This window comes from Branchiostoma floridae, chromosome 12 (assembly GCF_000003815.2).
Source record: "Branchiostoma floridae strain S238N-H82 chromosome 12, Bfl_VNyyK, whole genome shotgun sequence".
Classification (NCBI taxonomy): domain Eukaryota; kingdom Metazoa; phylum Chordata; class Leptocardii; order Amphioxiformes; family Branchiostomatidae; genus Branchiostoma; species Branchiostoma floridae.
In genome coordinates, this window is record NC_049990.1 from 3,497,282 (window position 1) to 3,524,589 (window position 27,308).

At 41.8% G+C, this 27,308-nt stretch overlaps 1 protein-coding gene across 1 annotated transcript; it reads left to right on the forward strand.

The window, feature by feature from the left end:
• The first annotated feature begins 24 nt into the window (after positions 1–24).
• On the forward strand, positions 25–22,486 carry LOC118428011 (conserved oligomeric Golgi complex subunit 3-like). Its single transcript, XM_035837974.1, has 23 exons — positions 25–247; positions 1,985–2,128; positions 2,709–2,770; positions 3,016–3,181; positions 3,363–3,437; positions 3,733–3,825; positions 4,369–4,500; positions 5,057–5,131; positions 5,460–5,503; positions 5,881–6,007; positions 6,860–6,951; positions 7,523–7,628; positions 8,195–8,228; positions 12,623–12,783; positions 13,253–13,433; positions 14,006–14,136; positions 14,705–14,794; positions 15,479–15,599; positions 16,107–16,189; positions 17,730–17,864; positions 20,761–20,839; positions 21,347–21,474; positions 22,184–22,486. Exons 1-23 carry the CDS (start codon positions 71–73, stop codon positions 22,310–22,312), a joined length of 2,565 nt encoding a protein of 854 aa, XP_035693867.1. The 5' UTR covers positions 25–70; the 3' UTR covers positions 22,313–22,486.
• The last annotated feature ends 4,822 nt before the right edge of the window (positions 22,487–27,308 follow it).

Here is a 27,308-nt window from a genome sequence, read left to right on the forward strand (position 1 = left end):
GTTCGGTAACTATAAGATATATATCCCCTTTTGAACCGATTGGACCAGTCCAAGTTCTCCAGGACCTGTCATGGCGGACGCCACGAATACGCGAAGTTTCAGCGCGATGGTGAGTCCGAAAGTCCTGAGTTCGAAGCTCGGGGAGTGGGATCGGAAGCAGGCACCGACAGCCCACCTCACGGAGCGGCAGAGAGACAGCTTCATGGAGCTGACGTCCCACGCACAGAGCCGGCCGCTGCCCATAGAGGTACGGTGATACACGTAGGCAAACCTGTTCGACTGATAATTTTGAAAACAAACTTATCTGATCATGATAACAGGTTGGGTGAATTATGTCTGACGATAGGACGGCGAGGTCGACTCAAAAGAGGAGTTTGGTTACCGTTGGTGACGTTTTTGAATGCCGCTATCTGTTTGTTCATTGCATAATTCGAGAGGTTGCTGATGAATCCTTGTTTTTTTTTCTCTTCATAATTGCATTTGATGATATGCTTAGGTGTTGGCACGATGAAGAAGTCTGTCATTAGGTTATGGGCCCCTAGCAGCTTTCTACGGTACTACGGTGTGGAATTTCCAGTTTTGATATTTCCTTTGCCGTCTTTCTTAACAGTGTCTTGCATTATATATATATATAATTTGGCTATGACAGACAATTTTCATTAGTAATGTTTGATTATTAGTACACATATTTTAGATGTCATTTGAGATAATTGTTGTTCAAGGATATTGGGTTTGTTGATACAGTGGAAGCCGCTTAATTGCACACCTGATTTGCCAGCGAATTTTGTGCAATTATCCGGCGTGTGCGATAATGCGGAGTTGGTCATTTGGACCGCATCACCACGGGCGGAGGGGCCGAGAGGTGGTATATATGGGAGGTAGTACAACGCACAGTTTATTTACGCGTTACAGTAGTGCTGTACCTGTTGTGCTCCGGACGTCATATACATGTCTTCACGAAACATCGTACTGCAATGCACTTGAAATCAAAACTAAAAGTAAGTTACTGTATACGTTATGTAGCTTCCTGATCACGAAACTAAAGCACTGCACCGCCGAAGGCGAGTGTTAAGTCCGTCTGTAGACCCCGAGTCGCTGTGTTGTTTCCGACTGGCTGCCAAGAACATAAAACCACTGCATAAGTATTTCCCCGCGACCCTAATTACGTAATTAGACAATGGACAGATAGAGAACATTTGTTATTGAGTATGTCATAGCAAGTTGTCTGCCAAATCGTAATGCCGGCTTTGACAACCTCTAGCGGGTGGGCGTCTCTTCATGGTGCCGACCCCACAATATCGCCTTCTTTTGATCCCAATATCAATTTCATACATGTTGTCAGTATTGCGACTTCACAAAGGCCGTTATCGGCTTATTTGTACCGTGTCTGACGAATTTAGCACGCATTTTCAGTCAATTTGCCGACGATGTTTGACAAATTTTCCGTGCAATTATCCGGCATTGGTGATTTTTTGTCGTGCAGATAAGCGAAGTCACTAACAATGGAGTGAATGGGAGACGGTTTGGGATTTGGGAATTCCGTGCAATTACCCGAAGTGTGCGTTTATCCGAGGTGCAATTAACTGGCTTCCACTGTATAACATCAGCAAAAAGACACTCCTATGATTTAAAACAAACCTGTTCGACTGAGCTCTGCAAAAACAAACTAGTCATACCACAGATTGGGTAACATTAGATGTCAGAGCCTTCAGCATATTGAAGTTGACACGTACACATAAAAAGAAGAGGATGGTGGCCACCTAACCCAAAGAAGAAGAAGAAGAAGACAGAAAAGGAAGGGAGACACAAAAATTTATCATGTTAACTTCAACATTTGTATATCTAACACAGCTGCCCCTGGATGACGGAGGCTATATATGTACAGAGAACAGCCCTACATGGCCTGGGAGCTAGACTAGGCACCACAAGTGTGATGTCCATGTACCAATTTTTGCTTGACTTCTACCTTGTGTTTCTATCCCAGTTGCCTCTTGATGACGGAGGCTATGTACAGAGAACAGCCCTACATGGCCTGGGAGCCAGGCTAGGCACTGGGGAGGAGGATGCAGTGCTGAAGGGTTTCTCTTCACTTCAGATGGAGGAGGAGAAGATAGAAAATGCACAAAAGGTACACCTATAGTCATCCTGTAACAGTTGTATAAAAGGAAAAGAATAGAAGGAGGATCTCACTGCTTTTACTAGATTAGTTGTTTCATGCAATGACAAAGTTTTTTTTTAATCAAAATCTGTCTTAGATTCAATATGTCTAAATTGAGAAGATAGAAAATGCACAGAAGGTATCAATGAAAGACTTGTACTTCAGAGTCCAGACAGTTTTACAAATGATATAGCATTGGAAGACTCATGATCAGAGTCAGAGTGCTTCTGTCACACTCACAGTGTGAATTATGAGCTCAGAAGGCACTCCTATAGTATTCCTGTACATGTAAGTGTAACAGAAAAAGTATAAAAAGGAGGAGTGGTCTGAATCTGTCATTCATAACAAAGACGTATAAATTCAAAACTGGTTGAATTCTCAACAAGGCTGTTATTTTCCCAATGCTATGAAAGTTGTATAAAATCTATTATCCCAGGATTCCCCTGGCATCACTGCTTTAACAATTTTTAAAAAGGGAAACATTAAAAAAGAATCAAGCTGAGCTGGCTTAAAATCCACTTGTCTGAATTGTCGTCTTGTTCCCTCCTAGTTCTTCTCCTGGTTCAACAAGGTGGAGTCCATGATAGAGGAAGAGGAGGAGTCGTGTTACAGGTCAGTTTTTCACTAGCTGCTTTGGTTGGAAATATTCAGGTATTTTTAGTATTTTGATTGATAGTTAGATAGATATGCTGTAGGCAAACCTACCAGATTTTTATAAGGATTTATAAGGATTTGTATAAGGCAAAATACTAATGCTAATTGTGCTCTATGATATATGGAAAAAAATATGAGGATCACCTGAGGAGTTACAGAAACACATCTAAGACTAACACTTCTACTTTCCCGTGTTCCTTAAGGTTCCCAGCAGAACGTCTGAAGGAGCACAGACAGGAGTGTGACCAGGTTCTTGGAGACGTCTCCTCAGCCCTGGACCATCTTCAGGAGCTACAGAAACAGTACATCTTCGTCTCCACCAAGACAAACGCCCTGCACGAGGCCTGCGAACATCTGCTGCAGGAACAGGTGTGTTTGTTTGTTTGTATTGTACACTCCTACTTGTGTGGAGTAGAATAAAAGATGTTGATCAAGTAGAATGATTTTAAGCCACTGTAGCAAGATGACTAGGTAGGTCGGTAGTAAGATATGGCATTTCATGTTTTTCTATCTACAGTGTAATCTAAGAACGTCTGTTATTTTTCTCCAGACTAAGCTTGTGAACGCAGCAGAGAGCATCAACAACAAGTTGTCCTACTTTACAGAGCTGGAGAGAATAAGCACGGTAAGGAAACATGTCTTTGAATTGTTAACATGAAACTAAATCCTATAAAAGTGTAGGAGAAAGAGCATGAAAAAGAAGAAAGAGTGTCCATAGTCCTTTGTTTTTGGATCATTTTCGCCACGTGTAACCAAGATGCAGTAAGCACCTTCCTTCATCATTTTTTAAAAGATGTCAACAACAATGTTAGATTGTGTAGAGCTGTGAAAGAATCTTAGAAATAGTATGTTGTTGATTTTGCGTTAGGTTTCTACATAATATATGAAATTGTGACACCATTTTTCTCCCACCCCTGCAGAAGCTGAACTCCCCGGCCATGTCTGTGACCAGCGACTCCTTTGTGCCCATGCTGTCCAGGATAGACGAGTGTGTGGCCTACATCAACAGTCATGTAAGCTGCAGTTGGGAACTTCATAACTAAATAGAGTATCTCACTGAAGCTGCAGTATGAATAGGTGGGGTCGTGTAGGGCAATCAGCAGGGTGTTCAATTTATAACCCTGAGGTTCTGGGGTTGAAACCGTGGATGTGCCACCAATCTTGTACCCTTACGAGAGGCACTTAACATGACTTTCCTCACCTAACTCAGGTTTGAATGAGTACCTAGCTGCGACTAGTGGCAGTGGCAGGCCATAGGGGCATGTTCGGGCATGACGCACCCGCCATACACGAGTATGCATCCTTGATCAGAAGTCCTCCTAGGAGAGGTTGCACGCAGTTTGCCCTTGTAGGACTTAGTGCGCCAGCAGACGAGAGGGTGGAGAAGGAAGTGCACACCCCTCCTTCACCTTAAAAAGTCACGTTCAGGCCAGGTCGCCTAACCCACCCCGTCTGCCTACCATTGTCTTCCAAGACAGATGGATGCCGACAAAAAAACACTATACAGCCATAGCTAGATCCCTCCTTTGAACAGTGATCATTTTGTTGTTCCCCAGCCTGACTTTGCCGAGTGTGATGTTTACCTGGCCAGGTTCAGACAGTGTCTCTCCAAGGCTCTCAACCTGATCAAGACTTATGTGGTCAACCTTCTTCAGCAGGCTTCACAACAGGTGCAGCCTAAGGGCAAGGTAAGGGTCTCGGGAGTTTACTTTAAGATGAAGCTAAATTTGTCTTAAAGATGGAGGTGTACTTAAGGATGCAGTCTCATTTGTCTCAAGACCCTTTGTTGTATAATTTCCAGCAAGGTTATGACAGAGTTGACAATTTTATTTTAGGCACAGAGGCACATATCATGATATAGTTAAAAAAACAAGCAAACAAACATGTATGTTGACTATGTAGATGGATTCTTAAAAATCAAGGCTATAGTAAAGCCAATGTCAGAGTACCATCCTACGTAGTGACCACTAACTCAATCCTTTCACTTGCTAACCATGGTCCATCGTTAGCAAGTGAAAGGAAGGAGCCAGCGGTCACTATGGAGGATGGTACTCATGATAAATCTCAGATATTGTGGCTTTTCAAAGAATGTCTGTATTCACTCTCAATTGCAAGTCTTTTGCAGCTATTGATCACTTAACTATGTTATAAGAAACTTGGAAGTCAGTCTAGTCGAAAACTTAGGAAGTTGATAATCTTTTAGATATTGTTGTTGCTAAACTTTTTCCTTCCCTGTCTTCCCAGGATGCCCAGAGTCCGTCTGACAATGCCTTCACACTTTACTATGGCAAGTTCAGAACCAACGCTCCAAGGGTCAAAGTAAGTTTGTTGTACTATGGGAAAAAACATACCTTAAGATTCAAAGTTATTACTAACTAACTTTGGGGTGTTGTGTACTTCTGATCCATCTGGGTTTTTTTCCTTCTTTCCATCTGTTTTTTTTTTTCTTTATTTTTCTCAATTTCATCTATCCACACATTTTGAAATCAATTTACAGAACATAAATAATAATGACAGTAAATGATAACAGACGATAACAATGTAATTGCAAGGCAGAGAAGAAAAATAGCAAATGGTAACAAATTATAACTTAACTTTTGGGCAAAGTGATCATGGTTTGTGCAACTTTTGGACTGATGTTTTCCAGCTTCTGATGGAGCAGATAGAAGACAGAATAGACAGGAGTCCTGAGTGAGTAGTTTATTTTATGGTTATATACAAGTGAATTCCATCATTTTCTGAGCTACATGAAATGTATGATGTCTTTGGATTCTGATATGACTCGTTTGGTAATGTGAAATTAAAGCCTTTGTTTGCTTAAGATCAACTCTATTTTCAAATACAATTAAATCTCTATAACTTAAAAAACAGACCCAGAGATTTGACGTTTCCAGTGTCTAGTGAGGCTGAAATACAAAAATGTAGAGTGATGGCTGTCACATGAAACGTCTGAAGTAAATCTCCGTTTTTTATCCAGTTGCAGGGATTGAATTGTATATTGTTTACCTGGATGTCTAACCTTCATAAATGTATAAACTCTATCTGCTTGATGTTTTCTCCATGTTCAGATACCAACAGCTGCTGAACGACTGCCACCAGTGTTATTTTAACCAGCGACAGCTCCTGCTAGGGCCCAGTGTGACAACTGCAGTCACAGAGATGGCAGGGCACCACGTCAGGGACCACTGCGCCCTGGTAGAGAGGCATTATTTTTTGTAAAAATATATTTACTTTTGGACAGACGAGGATATTGTGGCACTGTACTCAAGTTGTATTCAGCTAAAAGAAAGGGTATAACCCCATCGGTGCTGTAATACACCGCATGAATATGACTTACTGACTGCACTCAAGTTTTAGAAACTTATTCTAATAGTGCCACATACAAAGTACGGACAGGAGGTAAATTTTACTTGCTCAACCAAAGTCAGGTACCCATTTTTACACCTGGGTGAAGTCAGGGAGGTCGTGTAAAGTGCCTTTCCCAAGGGCACAGTGTTGGGGGCACGACGGGTATCGAACTCGGGACCTGTAGGCTCCGAGCCCAACACTTTACCAATTACGCCAAACACAATGCCAAAAGGCATTATTGTAGATCTGTGCCTTAATTGTGCAAGTAGTCTTAGGTGTTGTTCCTTGAGTTGATGATGTTTCTTGTCCCTGCCAGGTGCGTAGCGGCCATGTCTTCATGGTGCAAGTAGTCTAATGTCTTAGCCTAATGTCTTAGCCTAATGTCTTAGCCTAATGTCTTAGATGTTGTTTCTTGAGTTGATGATGTTTCTTGTCCCTGGCAGGTGCGTAGCGGCTGTGCCTTCATGGCGCAAGTAGTCTAATGTCTTAGCCTAATGTTAGGTGTTGTTTCTTGAGTTGATGATGTTTCTTGCCCAGGTGCGCAGCGGCTGTGCCTTTGTGGTACAAGAAGTCTAATGTCTTAGGTGTTGTTTCTTGACTTAAGTCTTGATGATGTTTCTTCTCCCTACCCAAGTGTGTAAGTAGCCTAATGTCTCAGGTGTTGTTTCTTGAGTTGATGATGTTTCTCGTGTCTGCCAGGTGCGAAGCGGCTGTGCCTTCATGGTCCACGTGTGTCAGGACGAACATCAGCTGTTCGCTCACTTCTTCAGCAGGAAAACACCAAAACTAGAGTGAGTAGGAAAACTTTATGGTTTACAGTCTTCATTTTAATGAACAAAGGCATTAGCTTCTACTTAAAGTGTGTTTGAACCAGTACTGTCTCCAGCTTTAAATTTCTTTCTGTCCCACTGATTTTTGTAGCATTTTCAGGGCAAATTTGTTATTTTTTTGTTGTTTTATCTGTTATTCTATCTAAGCTTACAAAAATATATTTTTGTCAATTTCAAGTCATTAAGTTCAGATTTTTCGGATGTATGTGGTGAAATTTTTGTCTGTTTCCAAAAGGAAATTTCCATCCAGGGGCATAATAGAATGAAACCTAGTATATTATAAGAGTTAGTTCATGTCTGTTAATTTTGGTAATTTCTATTACTTTTAAGTCTCTCATTCATTCAGTCATTCATTCATTTACTTACTGAATGAAGTCAGAGTTACAAGCTGCCTCAAGGCATCCATTCATTTATTCATTCATTCATTCAATCAATCTTTCATTCATTCATTCCTTCACTGAATGATGCCTCAAGGCATCATACTGCAACTGCTACACAATCACTAACTATTGTGTGTATCTCTGTCCTGCAGTGTTCTTCTTGAAGGCCTGTGCAATAGTCTGTACGATGTCCTCAGGCCGCTCATCATCCACATACAGCACCTAGAAACCCTGTCTGAGCTCTGCAGTATACTCAGGGTGAGTGTGTGTATGTGTGTGTGTGACTGTGTGTGTGTGTATGCATGCGTGTGTGTGTGTATTTTTTTGTTTGTGTATGGAGGAGGGAGTATTGTCCATAATTTCACACTACAGTTCATATAAGCCATTCAACTGACCAATGGTGTTATTATTTTATTTCTCTATATGTTCAAGTCTACATAATACATACGACATCTAGATTTATTACTGTATAATGAAAATATGTGCAAGTCTACAATCTAGAGCCCCTTTTGGCATTATGTGCACCATCTTAAAAATGCACAAATTCTAATGAAACATAAAGAAAGGATACTAAATGAAAAGATGATAAGAAGTGTGGTAATTGTAATAGATACTAGATGAAGATAATAAGGTAATCAAATAAGATGATAAAGAAATGATGATTGATAATAGGTGTATTAAATTTTTGGTTCAGAAACATTTTAAAGACTTTTCTGAGCTGATTGTGCTTCATGATTAATACAAAAGGGCCCAGATATGATATGTAGCTTCTTGTTGAGTGATTTATCAAACATTGACTGTTTTTTCTTTTGATATTTTTTAAGGTTGAAATGCTGGAGGAACATGTACAAAATAACCGTAAGTACTGTGATTTCTTGCAATCAATTTATATAAGGGCTGTCTCCAGCTTTCAATTTTTGTCCAGTCCAAGAAGACAAAAGGTTTTGTACCAGTACATTGTACTGGTCCCCACCCCTATATTATCAGTTGAGAATGTATGATCCTTATCAGCTAACCTCTACTTAGAACTTCTACTGGAGATTTGAATCATTGTCCTTAAGATTATCTACAGCAGAACATTAACATAACTTATTCTTACAAGTCCCTATTATACCCCTCTAAATCCCTATAAATTCTTACTATACCTGCATTTTCCATGGAGGCAACATTTGCTACACATGTCCTATGGCTTTTATAGTCTGCACTTAATGGGTTGACTCACATAGACCAGCTTTGTCAGCAAGATAATTTCCAAAGAAAAGGACTGCAAAGTTTGTAAAACCAAACAAGATCAGATAGTGAGACTGTGGGTTGGTAAATTTTGCTCATCACCTGAGTCAGGTGTGGGATATGGTAACCTGAGTGAGTCATGTGTGGGATATGGTCACCTGAGTCAGGTGTGGGATATGGTCACCTGAGTGAGTCAGGTGTGAAATATGGAGACTGTGTTCTTTGTTCCAGTCACCACCAGCTGTCCCTGGGTTGCCATGGCAACACCATGAGGGCACCTCTTGTCCGTAACGTGTTTGAGGAATCGCCCTGTCTTGTCAAACATCTCCACACGGTTGTTTCCGTAGTCCGCCACGATGATGTTACCTGCCCCGTCTGTACAGATGCCACGGGGATTCCTTACCTGACCTTCACCACTTCCCACACCTCCAAACTGGAACAGAAACTGTCCGTCCTCGTTGTACACATAGACACAGTGATTATACCAGTCTGAGGCAAAGATGGTCCCTTCCGCGTCCACAGCAATGTTCCATGGGTACCTCATCCCCTGCTGCTGACCAACAGTTCTCACAAGTGTCCCGTCTGGAACAAACACCAAAACTTCCCCATGTAGTGCATCCCAGTATCCTGTGGTTTGTGTGATGAGGATGTGGTTCCTCCTGGTGTCCACGGCAACTCCTCTGTACCCCACCGACTTCTGTAGGTCAAACTTCCCCAGCACCTCACCCTGCTTGGTGTACTGCACAGCAAACTCAGCAGAGAATGTCTTTCCCACCACCCACAGGTTCCCCTCGCCGCCTGTGGCCACGTCATTTGGTTCCATCTTTTCTTCGCCTGACACGACTGTTGGGAACTGTCGGACAAATGTTCCCTGCAGGGTGAAGACCTGGATCCTCTGGTTCCCCCTGTCTACAACAAAGATCTCCCCTTCTTCTGACACTGTAACCCCATTTGGATACTTCAACTCTCCTGGTCCAGAACCCGATGTACCAAATGTCATCCTCCGGTCACTAGACTGAGACTTCCTTGGCCTTTTGTTACCATTGGAATGGCCTCTGGCCCTTGATGCAGGTTCTGATGCAGATGGCAGAGACTGGACCATCACATGTCCCAATACTGGCACTGGGGTGTCTGTGGGCTGAAAGACAGCAGGCTGGGTCTGTACAGGAGTTGGTGCTGCTTTTCCTCTGTGCTTTCCTACCACCTCTGTCAAAGCAGTTTGCTGACTGACAATTTTGACCCATCCCTGTGGCAGTTCTTGCTCTGCTCGTTCGCAGGCAGCAGACAGTTCGTTTACATCTGCCAACACTCTGTCCCTTACAGTCTGTATTTTCTCCAAGTTCTCGTTGTGATTTTGTTGCGATTCCAACGAGAGTTGGTCTTTTCCCTCTGTGAGTTTCTGCACCACTTGATTGTAGGCCTGAATGATGCTGTTATCTCTTTGCTGTTTCTGTTCATTCAGGTTTTTCTCTTTTTCCCCCAGATCTCTGATAAAGCTACTGTAACTTTCCACAATGTTCCTCCCCTCAAAGATCAAGGCCTGGACTGTAAATCTCCTTTCCTGTGCAGCTTTTTTAAGGCCTGTGGTTGGATGACCATCGTGGCCTTCTTCACAACACTCAGTACAAACTGGCACATTACAATCCTTACAGTAGAGCTTGACTTCCTCTGAGGGGTGAGTGCTGCACCTGTTTCCAGACTGGGGTTGTTCCCTTGTTTCCCCTAACATGGAAGTCTGCTGTTGGAGTCTCTCACACATATTTGCTATGATATGACTATCGGGCAAATCTGAGACCCCCTGGGGTGGCAGCCTGACCTGCTGACAACAGATTGGGCACTGTAAGTCCCCTCCCCTCCCTGCAAGGTCCTGTAGACAGCCCTGACAGAAGGTGTGTCCACATGGCAGCACCTTGGGCCTGGTGAACAGCTCCAGGCAGATGCTGCAGGACAGCTCTTCACGGATCTGTGCCCCCCAAATTGACGACGCACCCGCCATTTTGTTATCCCTTTTCCACCTGTTTGTTCCCTCGTTCAGTATCTTTTTCCCACCGTTGGTTGTGAGAGTTCTTTGTTTACACAGATCATTTTTCTACCTTTTCTGTCAAAGCTTAGACAATGGTTTCAATCTAGCTAGCAAAAGGTTTGAATGTACCTGTACAACGTTGCTGTAAAAGGGGCTATGTCCCCGGTAGTTTTAGGTTCATGGCTTTTGTCAGGACCTCATCTCTGTGAACTTCTGCAGTCACAGCAGTCAGTTCAGTTCAGTCATCCATCTGGTGATGCTATAAAGTCCCTCCAGACAATTCTGTCACTCATGATAGACAAGAGGTCTCTGTCAAGTTGTAGACCAACATTCTCCTTGATCACTCTCCTAAGGGTCAGGGATGGTCGATTGTGTCTTCGCAAAAATTGTCTTTTCTGATGACCTGTTGACTTCTTTCTGCTGTGAACGTAAATCACATCAAACAGCCCCTGAAATGAGATTCCCAGGAACAGTTTTTATAGTACCTGTGGATCTGTATCACTATGTTTTATCAAAAAAACAAACAAGCTGGATTTAGGTCAAAAGGATGTTGTGATTAAAAATCTGTGAGAATAAAAGGGTTGCAATGTTATATGGGTAATGGAGTACAGGTCACATGGTAACAATCATAATCATATGTTCATATATACGTCTAATCTACTAGTACGTTCGACTTCCTCTCTCTTCTTGGTAATTGCATCAATGTAGCTAGCTGTTGGTTTGTCGAAAGCTGTAAGGAATATAAATTTCTCTTAAATGCTACGTATATTTTGTTGTTCCGTTAGCTGACGAGTTGCAAGCGTTTGAGACAGTAGCGCTTCAGTTGCTAGAGAAATAGTCACAAGACAGCATGGTTAAGGAGGTGAAGTCTGCCATCTCTAGAGATACAAGATACAAGATTACTTTATTGGATATCGCAGTGTTGCCACTGAATTAAAACCAGTTTACAAAGCTTACCCGGTATAACCTCTATTATTTGACAGGCGCACAGCCCACGTGACGTGACAATAACATCAAAAGTTAACAATGTTTTTCATTTTCATTTAAAATGGTTTGGCAGACAATAAATAAATAGAATAAGTACTATATTGTATTAAGATAGGGAGGAGATGTCCATTCTTATTTACATGTATCATACTGGTCAGGTATGGTATGCTTGAGTAAAGAGATGATTTTAAATGTGTCACTATTTTATTGTTCCGTTATTCAATGAGCTGTTAGCGTTTGAGACTTCAGTTGTTAGAGAAACGGTCACACAGCAGCATGGTTAAGGGGTGTGAGGTCTGCCATCTCTAGAGATGATTTTAATGTATATTCTGTTGTTCCGTTAGCGGACGAGCTGCGAGCGTTTGAGACAGTAGCCCTGCAGATGTTAGAGGATGTTCAGGAGAGACTGGTGTACCGTGCTCACATCTACATCCAGACAGACATACAGAGCTACAACCCCCTGATTTTAAATGTATATATAACGTTATGTATAATTCTGTTGTTCCGTTAGCGGACGAGCTGCGAGCGTTTGAGACAGTAGCCCTGCAGATGTTAGAGGATGTTCAGGAGAGACTGGTGTACCGTGCTCACATCTACATCCAGACAGACATACAGAGCTACAACCCCCTGATTTTAAATGTATATATAACGTTATGTATAATTCTGTTGTTCCGTTAGCGGACGAGCTGCGAGCGTTTGAGACAGTAGCCCTGCAGATGTTAGAGGATGTTCAGGAGAGACTGGTGTACCGTGCTCACATCTACATCCAGACAGACATACAGAGCTACAACCCCCTGATTTTAAATGTATATATAACGTTATGTATAATTCTGTTGTTCCGTTAGCTGACGAGCTGCGAGCCTTTGAGACGGTAGCACTGCAGATGTTAGAGGATGTTCAGGAGAGGCTGGTGTACCGTGCACATATCTACATCCAGACGGACATACAGAGCTACCACCCCCTGATTTTAAATGTATATATAACGTTATGTATAATTCTGTTGTTCCGTTAGCTGACGAGCTGCGAGCCTTTGAGACGGTAGCACTGCAGATGTTAGAGGATGTTCAGGAGCGGCTGGTGTACCGCGCTCATATCTACATCCAGACGGACATCCAGAGCTACAACCCCGCCCCAGGGGACCTCGCCTACCCGGATAAACTGGAGATGATGGAGGTGAGGATATATAGCATGGGAATAAAAATAGCCTCTGATACAGTCACTGGTGAACAATAGTGGATGCTATCTCAAATGTCTGACTCTTAAGTAGTTGTTAGACAGTCATTTGTAGATTTGAGAAAGTCACTTTTCGAAACACGACTTTCCTCACTCCACCCAGGTGCAAAGATGGGTACCTTGCTTTGGTTGAGGAGGTTAAAGGTGGTGGAAGGAGACGGCTGGGCTCTGCCTCCCAATACCGTACAATATTATAAATACAATTCAATCTCTGCAACTGGATAAAAATTGAGATTTACCTCCGGCCGTTTCGAGTGACATCCGTTATTCTTCTTCGTATCTTCTGATGCTGAGAAAGAGCGATGGATGACCAGAAGTAAATCTTCATTTTTATTCAGTTGCAGAGATTGAATTGTATTTGATAATGAATACCTTTTCCTTACCTTTCTACTTTGTTTCTCGTAAACAGAGAATAGCGCGTAGCATAAAGGAGGAAGAGGCCCAGAGGAGAAGTGAGACGGGTTCTGTTTCATCCACCTCCAGCGGGAGGGACCAGGACGCCTTTACGGACGTGCCACTCGCTAACGACACTCAGAACCAAGCACACACCAATGGACAGGTCAAGACGGAGGGGGCCATAGAACTGCCAGGTAGGACATGTCTTGGTATGGGTATCGTAAGGTCTTTGGTAGGTTGTCAGGAAATAAATGTGAATTTTTTGGTGCTAACGACGCACAGAACCAAGCGCACACCAACGGCCAGGTCAAGACAGAGGGAGCTATAGAACTTGGTATGGTACATCTTGGTATGGGTTTCTTAAGGTTTTTGGCTGTTGTCTGGAAGGAATTGTATTTTTTCATGCTAACTATGCCCAGAACCAATAACACACCAACACAGCCAGGTCAAAACAGAGAAGTTAATCGTCTATTTGACTTGGTTTCTGATTTATAAGTTGTTTGGCAATGGATATTCATTGATAGATCTTGGGGATAATATACAAGAGAAAGGTTTAAAATGCTGCCACTAAAAAGTGACCACAAATGCCACACAGGTGTTCCTTTTGCAGAGTGGTTACTGGTTTGACTGTATGTTAGATCTTGTTACTCTCCTATTTTTCTTTTCTTTTTCATTGATTTTAGACAAAAACATCAATGCTGTCTTGGTATAGTCTTTCGTTGCTGAAGATTGGTATGATTGGTATTCATTTGTCCTCCTTTTCCAGCCAAGCCGAGGTCGGATCTTGACATGGCCAATCACAACGTGTCGCTGTCGCCAGCTGACATCCACGGCATGTGGTACCCAACGGTGCGCAGGACGCTCGTCTGCCTCTCCAAACTCTACCGCTGTGTCGATGTAAGTTTGATTTATGTTTTCCCAAGGGAGAAAACATATATTAAGCCCTTTCACAGAGATCAGAATGCATGTGCGGCAATAGGAATTCTAGGTAAGATGTCAAAGGTAAAGGCTCAGAAAAAGAAAACAAAACCAAAACTGGACGTTGTTATGCAAATCAAAACAATGGCAGAGACAAGATCTAATTTCTTTTTCGAGGCCTTTACCTTTGACGTATTACCTAGAATTCCTGTCGCCCCACATACGTTCTGATCTCTGTGAAAGGGCTTACCGTTTTTGCTGGTTTGTTCTTTTTCTTTCTTCCTCCTGGCAGAAAGGGTTTACGGAAAAGGCTGGACTGTGCACCAGGCCTGGCTACCCGGGCTGGCTATCACGTCAGACTACTCAGATACCCCCATTTGTAGTCCCAATTCTTAAATTCAGTCACATACACTACTTTTAGGGCTGCAATGGTTGATAGATTGTACAGCCATATATGTTCACGAAAATCAATGTGATCAGTGTTTTCAATATAGGTAAAAGACTCAATATGTTACTGATGAACTGATGTTTTCCTTTTGTTTTCCAGAGAACCATTTTCCAGGGCCTGTCCCAGGAAGCACTGGCAGCCTGTGTGCAGTCTCTTATTGTAGCAAGTGTCTCCATAGCAAAACTCAAGGTGAGGTCTTTTAGCCTTATCAAGAAGGCTCAAACTCTTTATTTTGAATACTAAGAATTTGAGCAGACTATAATTATTATAGTGTACTCTTTCAAAACCCATGTAGAACGTAACTACAAATACAGTAATTATTTGGGGTGTGTAATTATTTCAGTGTTTCCCTTGAGGTTTGGAAAATCATTATTGACATTAGAATAGTCTTCAGCCTTTTAGCTAGGATTTTGTTATAGGGAGTCCCAATTTTTTGGTGAGTCATGGTAAGTGACTATTGTAGGGGTGTCTGGGGGCATCCACCTTCCATGGTGCATAGTTTTTGAGAATTTCAATTCAAAAATGGTGTTCTAAGGTATCCTGAGGGGCAAAAAAAAAAAAAAAAAATGACCTAGTGGCATACCTGGTCAATTAGAATTCATGCTTTTGGAGGATCTGCTCCCCAGTGTAAGGGCGTCTAGTGCGTCCAATTTCTTGATATTTTTCAGATGACACCATGACGCATGTCTGGCTAAAAGCCCGATGGCCTTGTTTTATAATGAATAACACAATGTTGTCTTCCACATTCCTAGATTTAGATGGATACTGTTAACTGTTCTTGATGAAACACCTACCATTAAAACTTTTTACGTGTAGACTAGTTTTTTTTTTTAAAACAAACTGTTATCTAATATTTTTTCGACACATTCCCAGACTGAGATGGACGGGGAGCTGTTCCTGATCAAACACCTGCTGATCCTGAGGGAACAGATCACACCCTTCCACGCAGAGTTCGCCATCAAGGAGATGGCTCTCGACTTTTCCACTGTCAAAAGTAAGAAGTTGTTTAACTTCATCCATGTGGGAAGAAGACATTTCTGGAAAAGTTAAACTGAAATTTCCAACATGAAAATTGGACTTACCCAAATTTCAGGAGTAAGAAGTTGTGTTAACTTGAAAGTTCATCTGTGTTGGTAGATGACATTCTGGAAAAGTTAAACTGAAATTTCCAACATGAAAATTGGACTTACCCAAATTTTTGACTGTACAGCTCCAGTCTTTGTCAAGGAATGGACAATCCACTGCCTCTGTGATACCACGTTATGCACATGTGACTCATTGAGCAGTGGATCACAAGTTGCAGGAAGTCTATGGCGCTCACCATCTTCTGCAACTTATGATCCACTGCTCACCAAGTCACATGTGGTGACGTGACATCACAGAAGCAGTGAATTGTCCAATCCTTGAAAAAGACAAGGTCTTGGTCATGTTGTGCCTTGTATTTTTTCACTGAGATCTTCCTCTAAGTTTGTTTGTTTGTTTGTTTGTTTGTTGTCTCTAGGTGCAGCGTTTGGCCTGCTGCACAACCGCTCCAAACTGTTCACCTTCAGCACAAACAATGCGCTGTTGGAGTTCCTGCTGCAGGTAAACAGGACTTAAAGGGGCATTCCACTCCACACGGGAGTGTTATTTTCCGATAGATATCAATTTTAGGAAGTGATAACTGCATACTACTTCACATTATACGATAAAGTACCCAGTTGCTCCACATGCCTCAAAAGCATTCAGTCTTCTACTAAACTCCCCAAGTACCCTCTAATTGAATTAATCCTATGGCTGAATACAATGCAAAACTTTTAGGTAAGGTTACAAAACTAATTTCAGGTTCGCTAAGAAATCTCGTCTTGTTCTTGTATTCTTTGCTATCTTATGAGCAATTTGCCTTCTCGGTGTGCTTAGCGTACCTCATTTATTCCGAAAATATGTACGATAAACAAAGTGTCTGTGCGTATAGGGGATGCATGGGTAGGGTCTGCATGGGTTTAGTGAGTGTCATTATTGTTTTGTAAAACACAAATCACGTAATTCATCCCAAGGTGAATTCCACAAAATTCGGCTGATTATGTATTCATTGACACATTATCTATTGGAAAACAATACTTCCTTCTGGAGTGGAATGCCCCTTTAACACATTCTTGTGGACCTATGTCTTAAATACATGCGAATGAGGATTTTAAAATGTTTAAGAAGTTCTAAAGCCAGATACTGTAAATGCATTTAAGCTCGTGGGGATCTAATTTCGCTGTAGCGGGAAAAGGGACTTTTTGCGGCGGTTTTAAGTTCGCAGTAGCACCATGCACTGTAGTCTCTTACTGCCTTGAAAAGATGTTTGTGATGGTTTTAACTTCGCAGTGAAGTGGCCCCCCGCGAAAACCGCGAACATGAAACCACCGCAAAAGTTTCTGCATTTACAGTATCTGTTTGATTGTCATTTGCGGTAGGTTGGATGACTTAGAATCTAGAGGTCCTGAGTTTGAATCCCTTTCAGGTCATGATGTTGTTCCCTTGAGAAAGGTATTTTCCATTAATTTCCCCACTTAACTTTGTCTAGACATATTGGATGAAAATGAGTGCCTGGTTTTGGATAGGGACTTCCTTTCTAAACTGCTACTCAAAATCCTTCTGTTTGTTGTGTTGTTGTTCTTTTTTCATTGCAGTACTTGTGATGGCAGGAAATTTATGATTTCATGGTTCCTCACTGGCAGACAGTATTTGATAATTAAGTGTCTACTACCATGTAGAATCAACTTGCTCTGACAGCCTACTGTCAACAAGACATACTGCAACTGTCATGCACTCAAATTTCTGTTGTTAAGCTATCAAACAACAAACATAAGACTGCCCTTACTGGCTTTCTTATTTTTAATCAACGATGTGATGAGATGGAACATATGATTTCAGGGTGCCCCACAGGTGGACTCTTGTCGTTGTGAAACTGTTTTGCGTTGCCGCAGGGGCCATCCTTTTTTTTAAGATGACTCATACTAACTGTATTATTATAGTATTGTGTGGCAGGAGCTTGACAAAAGGAAAATTACTGGGGGGAAAACATCCTGTATTTGCTCAAAAATGCTGCCTTTCTAGTTGTGTCAACAGAGTGATGATGATGTGCGTATGATTTCAGGGTGCCCCGCAGGTGGTGGAACATTACGTGGACTCGAAGCGCGAGGTCGATCGCCAGCTGAAGCGAACGTGTGAAGAGTTCATCCAACACGTGGTGAAGGGCTTCGTATCGCCTCTCACTGACTTCATCAACAAGGTGGGCCCAACATTCAACAACGTCTCTTATAGTTCTGCAGGGCCAACCATGTTAACAACATTCAACAACGTCTCTTATAGTTCTGTAGGGCCAACCATGTTAACAACATTCAACAACGTCTCTTATAGTTCTGCAGGGCCAACCATGTTAACAACATTCAACAACGTCTCTTATAGTTCTGTAGGGCCCACCATGTTAACAACATTCAACAACGTCTCTTATAGTTCTGCAGGGCCAACCATGTTAACAACATTCAACAACGTCTCTTATAGTTCTGCAGGGCCAACCATGTTAACAACATTCAACAACGTCTCTTATAGTTCTGTAGGGCCAACCATGTTAACAACATTCAACAACGTCTCTTATAGTTCTGTAGGGCCAACCATGTTAACAACATTCAACAACGTCTCTTGTAGTTCTGTAGGGCCAACCATGTTAACAACATTCAACAACGTCTCTTATAGTTCTGTATCATTCAACAACGTCTCTTATAGTTCTGTATCATTCAACAACGTCTCTTATAGTTCTGTAGGGCCAACCATGTTAACAACATTCAACAACGTCTCTTATAGTTCTGTATCATTCAACAACGTCTCTTATAGTTCTGTAGGGCCAACCATGTTAACAACAACTGTCCCAATGTCTTGGGATGGAAATTTGCTTGTTGGAACAGAAAAATTTTGCACTTCAATACATGAAATAGACTAAAATGAATGTTATGAGGTCCCAAACAATAGGTGGGACGAAAAAAATTAGAGCTAGAGACAGCCCTGCCCCTGATGTTGTGCCCGTTATTAAATAGGAAAGGCACTTAAACACAAATTTTCTCACTTCACTTGGGTGACGTTGAGTAGTGCTAGCTTAAGTTAGGGACATCACTTGGATAGGATGGGAAATGTACATAATGTAGGCCCTGTGTTTGCGAAAAGTTCATTCAGCACGTGATCAAGGGCTTCGTATCGCCTCTTACTGACTTCATCAACAAGGTGGGCCCACCGTGTTAACAACATTCAACTACATCTCTCTGAGAGTCTGAGTTCTGTAGGGCGTTGTGTTGCTTCATGGTTTAAGGCCTACATGATGTACGCCACATTAACAAACTGGGGCCAGGCCAGGCTGTTGGTGGAAACAAAAAATCGTATATTATGTAAAAATGTACACAAATAATGCCCACGACTATTTTCTTTATGTCTTGTGTAGTTTTTTGCCTTTTATCATACCTTTCATTCCCAAAAGCCGCTAAACCGGGCCCCAGTTTGGAAATGTGACATAGGCTTTAGAGTGGCATCATGTGTACAGTATTGTTAAAGAACTGATAGGTCCTGTGTTCAAATCCCTGCCCCTAATGTTGTGCACTTTAATAAGAAAGCCACTTAATGGGAATTTTCCCACTTCACTTAGGTGGCGTTGAGTAGTTCTAGCTTAAGTTAGGGATGTCTCATGGATAGGGTGTGAATGGTTCATCCAGCACGCAGTAAAGGGCTTCGTCAACAAGATAAGCCATAATGGCACAGATGCAAGAGCCATACAACAGTCACATCATCAAAGTCACATCAAGAATGCTCAGCAACTTTAATTTGCTCATTGAGTTCTATAGGGATGGTTCATTGGAAACGCACTTTCAGATTCGGTCATAAACTACAAGGGATTATTTTGGATACGCCAAATGGCACTTACTCACGACAAGCAACTGGATATGATTTTTGAAACGGTCACAGACGTTTCGGGTAACATCCATTGTTGCCAAAAAGCAGTTACACAAGCAAGTGGATATGACTTTTGAAACAGTCCGACATTTCAGACAATATCCATTATCTTTCGTCGGTGACACTGAAGTACGTGGTATTTGAGCCAGAAAGAGTTACATGTACGTCAGATTCACATTTACGACGCTCAAGAGATTCTCTCAACAGCATTTTGAAAGCGCCTAATAGCTAGAGGCACTCTCACTAGCCAAGTTGAAGTGATTGCATTTTACCTTGCATAAGCCATTGACATGTCCCAATAAGCAGAAGTAAGCCAAGTGCCCACTCTAACTAGACGAAGGGCCTTGTTACAACTATAATTTCAAAGTGCATACTAAGTGTAATGTAAAAGTTTTGATCCAATTGCCATGTTTCGTCTCACAAGCGGTTACACAGCATTTCTGCTTGGCCATCTTGATCAAATGCCTGAATCCATTTGATTCTCCATGTAGCAATGTCTAGGGTCGGCCCAGCTCGGACATATTGTAAGGGATTGTGAACGTCATTTGGATGTTGACATAAAGCCGGTGGCATTTTGCATGAGGGAGCTTTAACTTTAAGACTAAGCCTGAATTGTTAAACCTTTGCAGGTAAAAAAAAAAACAAAATCCATGAGCCAGAGTTCAACTCAATGTCTACTCAAGCTTGGACATGTGAGGGATCACATTCGTCATTTTGGATGGTGACGTAAAACCGTCGGCTCTGTGTATGTTGAAGCTTCAGGTGATAGCCTCAGACAGGAGTCAAACCTTTGCACATGAAAGAACTCTAATGGAAAAATGTTTGCGGTGGTTCTGAGTTTGCAGTAAAGCAACCACTGCAAAAACTACAGTCAAACCTGTCTATAGTGGCCACTCAAGGGACCGGACAAATGTGGCCACTATAGACAGGTGGCCTCTGTATAGAGGTGGCAACTTGTAGATAAAATACCCAAGGGACCGACAAAAAGTGGCCACTATGGACAGGTGGCCCCTCTGTAGAGGTGGCCCCTAATACAGGTGTGACTGTACAAGGCTTAGCATAAAACCACTGTGAATCTGCATTTACAGTACTGTAGTATGTTTGTGTACTGCTTTGAGGGATGACTCTATTTAGATATCATAATGAAAGAATGCTTTGTATTTATTTAGTTTCATCTTTCTTCCATGCAGGCCAATGTAATAGTGAACATGAACAAGGAAGACTCAGGACCAAAAGTGTCTTTACGGCAACAGCCTTTTGCTGGAGCAGGTAAGCAACAAGGAATCATTGTTCAAATTTTCGTACTTTCTTAGAACTATTGTAGGGTATATCTCATTCCCATAAAGTGCAATTGGAGCATTCTTACCAGATAGCTTCAAAGAACATTTGCAGTCAAATGGCAACTGTCAGCTGTGACAGGTCGTTCAATGTAATATAAAATTATAACCAGCTGCTGCCGCACTACGTGCCTGCAATGCTGGTGTGTTACGCTGAAGGGCAATGGCAATATACATACAGATACTGGGAACTCTCTTTTTTTCTATCTTTTTCAAGTGGAGTGTGATCAAAATAACACAATTTTGTAGGTAATATCAGCAAGTCAGTTCTGCAGAATTCTGCACAGAATTATACATTTGAATGATACATTTCAATGCAGAATTCTGCAAACCACATGCAGAATTCTGCAACCTATGTATGTCTTGTAGCACAATTCATTTACATTTAACTTTAAGAACAAAGAAATAAGCAATAATTTTTTTTTTCCTCTGCCCACAGAAACGGTGCATGAGCTGGTGACGAAGACGTACAAAAACATCAAGGGCCAACTTCCCGTCATCCTGAAGAGCATGGCCCTCTATCTGGCCAACAAGGACACGGAGTTTATACTCTTCAAACCTATTAAGGTTAGGATTGACGTCATCTGTGCTATTATACTCTTCACTTAATTACATGTAACGTTAACGCTAACGCAACAAATACTATTTTTGATCTTTTCTTCTGTATTTAAACATGTAACACGGCAGTGCAATTCAGGGTCCTAGTAATAATGATCCTGCTACCTGATCCATGCAGTGCAAAAAGAACTAAACCATTTTGATGATTATGATGAAGTGTTCTAACTAGTACTAGCAACCGTCATTCTTCTCATGATGAAAAAATTTGCCCATTTCGTCATATTATCTTCAAACCTATCTAAGGTCAGGCTTGACGTAATCTGTGCTATTATACTCTTCACTGAAATGTTCTAACCAGCATGCGTCATTCTGCATCTGTGACTGACATTTGCATACGATCTGTAGGACTTAGTGATTTGACATGTTCTAGTAAGCTGTCCTTGTATTGAACTGTCCTGTCAGTTCAATGTAGTGACGCTGTAGAAGAGTGATGGATGTCACCCGAAACACTCGGAAGTAAATTCTCCGTTTTTTGTCCAGTTGAAGAGATTGAATTGTATTTGAACATAACTGTGATGATATGTGCCCCTTTTTCAGATGAATATCTCGAATGAAAGTAATTACATGTATATAATTGTGCCCAATTTTACAGATGAATGTCCAGAATGAAAGTAAACATTATTAACTGGTACAGTAATGATTTGTGCCCATTTCTCAGATGAATGTGCAGACATCGTTCCAGCAGCTCCACGACATCGTGGTGGAGAACTACCCTGAAGACGATCAGCAGATCATCTCCTGCCCCTCCCCTGACCAGGTCCACCTCCTCATGGCAGTGCCTTCCTAGGGTCGTCCTCGAGATCCAGAAATTATTCCTTAAGTGTTTGTAATGATGTCTGTCTTCATCATGTTGTGGCGTACCTGGTGTTTGGCCAAGAAGCCTTCCTAGGGTCGTCCTCTAGGTCCAGAAATTATTAGTAGTAGTAGTCTTAGTTGAGGACATCATCAGCCTTCCTAGTGTCGTCTAGCCTGGGTACCATCCGGAAAGTAGTTCGCTCCGGCGTTCATTATATACAAATACAGTCGCTTCTAGCTCCGACATTCATTATACACTATATACAGTCGCTTCTCTGTGTTTCCGTCTGGGAACGCGGAGTATCTAAACATCTGGAATCGTCCAAATTTTGGAAGCAGGCACTGATTGGTCCCACATATGAGCGAATTATGGAATGGGTTGAAGCGATCGTTCGAACCGGTGTTCCAACACTGGACAAGCCCTCCGCCCGCTCGTAGGAGGCCTGTTGTCATCGAACAAACGCTTTAGAACCCATTTCTACATTCGCTCATTAACTGACATTACCACCAAACGGTTTGAATGCGCAAGTCTCCAGACGGATAGCAGAAGCGAACATAGGAGCAAACTACTATCGGGATGGTACCCAGGCTAAGGGTCGTCCTCGAGATCCAGAAATTACAAAATGTATTAGTATTAGTAGTCTTAGTTGAGGACATCATCAGATGTCAGCACGGGATGCAAACTGGACCCTCCTACTCCACTTTTCCCTGTCTACCACCATCAATGATTTTACAAATAATTTCATCAGGTTGGTGGATCATACATGTTGTAGGATATAGGAATTTTCTCTTGCACAACCAGTTTATCTCACCTGCTGACCTTTCGATGTCTCAGACATCTTCCTTAGAGCTTCTCGAAACGTCAGCAGGTAAGATAAACTGGTTGTGTAAGAGAAAATTCCTATGTCCTATCAATGATTTTAGTTCTGCTTTATATGCTGCTCTGTTTGTCCAGACCAGAGTCTCTCTTTGGCGTGTCTATTAGCGTAGTACGCCTCTGCCTCGGTTTCTCTTACCATGGACTGGTTCCCACAGCAGGTCTAGCTCACTAACCACGAGTACAAGATCTTGTACATAGTGCCTAGGGAGTTGCATGCACCTTTGCCTTATCTTAGTTGTTGGCCTAGAGAGATTAACATATTAAGTGTTGTATTTCTCATTTGGTCTTCCCTTGACACATCCAGAAATGATTCCTTAAGTTAATGTCTGTAACTATGTCTGTCTTCTTCATTTTGTGTCGTACCTGGTATTTGGCCGAGAAGCCAGAGGTCCTGGGTTCAAATCCTGTCATACTACCGATCTTGGCATCCTTTTTGGTTAAAAGACAGCAGGATTTCCTCTGACACATTTGTCCCAGATTTGCCCTCGTTTTTATGTTGTAAACCATTTCTATGACATATGCAACCATGGCCAGGCCTTTACTGAAAAAAAGGAAATTTTCTTTTTGGTATTCACCAAATATTAATGTATTACACTTTCATTTGCACTCAACTGTCTACTGATAGAGATGTGTATGCAGACCACAGTGTGTTAGAGATAATGTGAGGTGTCGGATAGAGAATTCATTCTAGTCATTATTGCATAGTAACTGTTATAAATTGATGCTGATACACTTATGATTATTCCATGTCTGAATATCAGAAGGGTGGTCAGGATTTTTCTTTAAAGTGAATCAGAATTATGATGTAAAAAGAGTTAAGATTCAGTAGGTGAAACGTGAGGAAAATATTCTCAGTGTTGACTTTTTCTTCACTGTGAAGCTCGCCTATGTGTAAACTTGTAAAAAAAAATGATGTACATTCGAAGGTTGTAAATATACTCTTTATTATCCGAATCTAGAGTTCTGTAAGGTGTACAAAGAAGATACTTAATATAGATAGAAAATTCAACATTTTGTTTCTGGTTTTCAACTTAGGGTTGTAAAACATATTTGTCCAAGGCACTATGAATAACTGCAGGCATTCCTGATGAGAATATTGATAGTCAGTCACTGGCAATATACATGCACTGTTAAACTAAAGGTCACAATTCTATTTTAAACTTTAGCGTCATTAAATGCTGCTTTCTTCTAAATTCATTGTCTTGGAGTAAAGACCATGAGCTATGTAAGGTTGCTGCTTGAGATATTAGTGTTTCTTTGGTTTATGCCCAATGCACTATCCTAATGTAAACACCAGACTTATTGCTGAGATTAAATATTGGTAAGAAAATGTTCATGTCGGTTTAAGGCACTTGTATGTCCATTATTATGTATTGGTAATGGTGCTAGACGTAGACTATACCAGGGTCTCACTCAATTGCCTTCAAGTTGTATTTCTTCGAGCAAAAATTGAAGATAACTGTATATGATTTTTCTGGTTTGGTTGTTGTCTTCCAGCAAACTTACAAAAAACAGCAAAGTTTAACTTACATGTAGCTCAATGATCGTTATGCACAATCTTCAATTGTATATTATAGATATATAGGTTGCCATAAATTAGAAATGGCAGCCTTGAGTTCATATTTGTGTAGCTTGGCCAGATTCTGTCCCTCCAGACCATCAGAAATAGGAGTGGTTCGATAACATAGGGAGTAAATTTAAAGTTACAAAAATGGTTACCAGCTTATTACCCCAGGACTTTTGCGTCCCCCATATTTGTACAGGTGATATAAATACATGTTAGATTCAACATAAAGTTGCAATAAGACTATCAAAAAACTAAGTCCTTAAATCCATTATCCATGAATACTCCTGTGCAGTGCTAACTGGTCTTAGCAGGAAATGAAGTTGTCAAGACGCTGATGACATCATTACACATAAAAGGCACTTAAATCGCTATGTAAATTGTAATGCTATGAAAAGTAGCACTTAACAAGATCTTTACTAGGCAATATACTAGTATGTAGCTACATTTCTCATAGTGTTTAGACAATTTTCAACACAAAAGTCGACCTGGTCCCAACTATTATCCCAAGGACAGGAAATTAAGATGGAAACACAGCTAGAAAATATGATTTGTTTCTCTTTAGACGGAAAGATAGATGAAACAGCTATTAAACTTTGCTTCCCGTTTGATGGGAAGTTGAAACGTTCATACTCTTGCTTATTACAAAAATCAGCCATAGCGTGCGTGTCCAGAGCACGAGATATCAAAACCGGAAATTCCTTTGCAGTACAATAGACAGCAGCAAGGGGGCCCACTATCTAATCTTTTCGTTATTTTTGCCACCCCTTCCAATCTACCAAATATCATTAAGACCCATCCACCACTTCTGGAGCCATGTTATTCACAAAGTTGAACAAACAAACACGCTCTCCGAAGCATAATCTTCTTCTCCAAGCAGATCTATTGGCACATGGTGGCAATGCAGTATCTTAAGAAGCCTGTTAGATACTGGTTGGCCCTTTGGACGCTTGAGACCTATAAATCTGCTTGGAGAGAGTAATCTTCTTACGGTTCTTGACGAATGGTTGGACGAACCTCAGTCGTACTGGTATTCGTCAATGACCTCCCGGATCTTCCGGACCAGCTGCCGAAACGCCTTTCTGTAGATCTCGTAGCGGAAGGCGAAGACCAGCGAGTCAGAAAACGTGGATGTCTGATTCAGCATCCAGGACAGCTCCAGCCAGATGGACACCTAAATACATTAATAACGTTATTGAGCTAGTTTAAATGTAATATCCAACACACAAAAATTGGACTCACCCAAATTTTCGACTGAACAGCACCAGTCTTTGTTAAGGAATGAACAATCCACTGCTGTCGTGACGTGACGTAGACTTCCTGCAGCCTATCATCCACTGCTTAATGAGTTGATTTTGTTAATTGTCTGTTTACTATTAATTGTATAAGTTTTGTTGCCTATTTTTCGTTTTTATTAACTTCGCCAAGAAGGTTATGTTTTGGGTAGCATTTGTATGTTTCTATGTATGTATGTTTGTATATGAATTGTTTCGGACTGCAGGAAAATGGTCACTCCGTCCAGGTACTGTATTGGCTGTATCACTAATAGATAATGCTAACAAAAGAATCAAACAAACAACACCTCTTTGTTCATGCTGAGGGTGCCCGATGTGATCATACTGCCGATGGCGAGGATAGGCAGCCACGTCAGGCAGTTGACGCCCAGTGTGATCAGATGCGTGTACACGATTTTGATCTGGACCTATAAAAAGTGAAATGATAACCCTATGGTTACGTTGGAGGTGTTGATTTAGCATGCAAAGTTTTCGAATCCCTAGCAGATCACAATGTTGTGCTCCTGGCACTTTACGCCAATTTAATCTCTCTGTTTAGGTAGAAATAATTATATAAGTATATGCCTTGAATCGTTTCGGCTTCTTGGATAGGACGTAAAGCCGGAGGTCCAGTGTCCGAGGAGAGCCACAACTAGAGCATGTTAAAGAACCCACCACCTTCTTTTCGAAAAAAAACCTTAGTACTACTCATGCCCGGCCAGGCCCCTTTGTGGAAATGCGACTTTAGCCTTACCAGCTATGCGAATAGACATACAAACAAACGAACAAACCTTCCAGGCGTCGGCTTGCTCTACCCAGGCCTGTGCGGGAATCTGGTTGGCGATCTCCACCCTGTGCTTGCGGGCCTCCATCCGCACGCGCACGATGCAGCACGTGCACACCCCGAGCAGGAAGATGTCGAAGGTGTTGAACAAACAAACACAAACAAACAAATAAGTAAATAAATACATAAACCTTCCAGGCGGCAGCTTGCTCTGCCCAGGCCTGTGCGGGAATCTGGTTGGCGATCTCCATCCGATGCCTGCGGGCCTCCATCAGCACGCGCACGATGCAGAACGTGCACACTCCGAACAGGAAGATGTCGAAAGTGTTGGACAAACAAACAAACAAATAAATAAACAAACCTTCCAGGCGTCGGCTTGCTCTACCCAGACTTGAGCAGGAATCTGGTTGGCGATCTCCACCCTGTACCTACGAGCCTCCAGAAGTACGCACACGATGCAGAACATGCACACCCCGAACAGGAAGA

Coding starts and splice junctions, on each gene's coding strand:
- LOC118428011 (XM_035837974.1), top strand. CDS start 71: ATGGCGGACGCCACGAATACGCGAAGTTTCAGCGCGATGGTGAGTCCG. Junction 2,771..3,015: donor GAGGAGGAGTCGTGTTACAG/GTCAGTTTTTCA, acceptor GTGTTCCTTAAG/GTTCCCAGCAGAACGTCTGA. Junction 7,629..8,194: donor AGCTCTGCAGTATACTCAGG/GTGAGTGTGTGT, acceptor ATATTTTTTAAG/GTTGAAATGCTGGAGGAACA.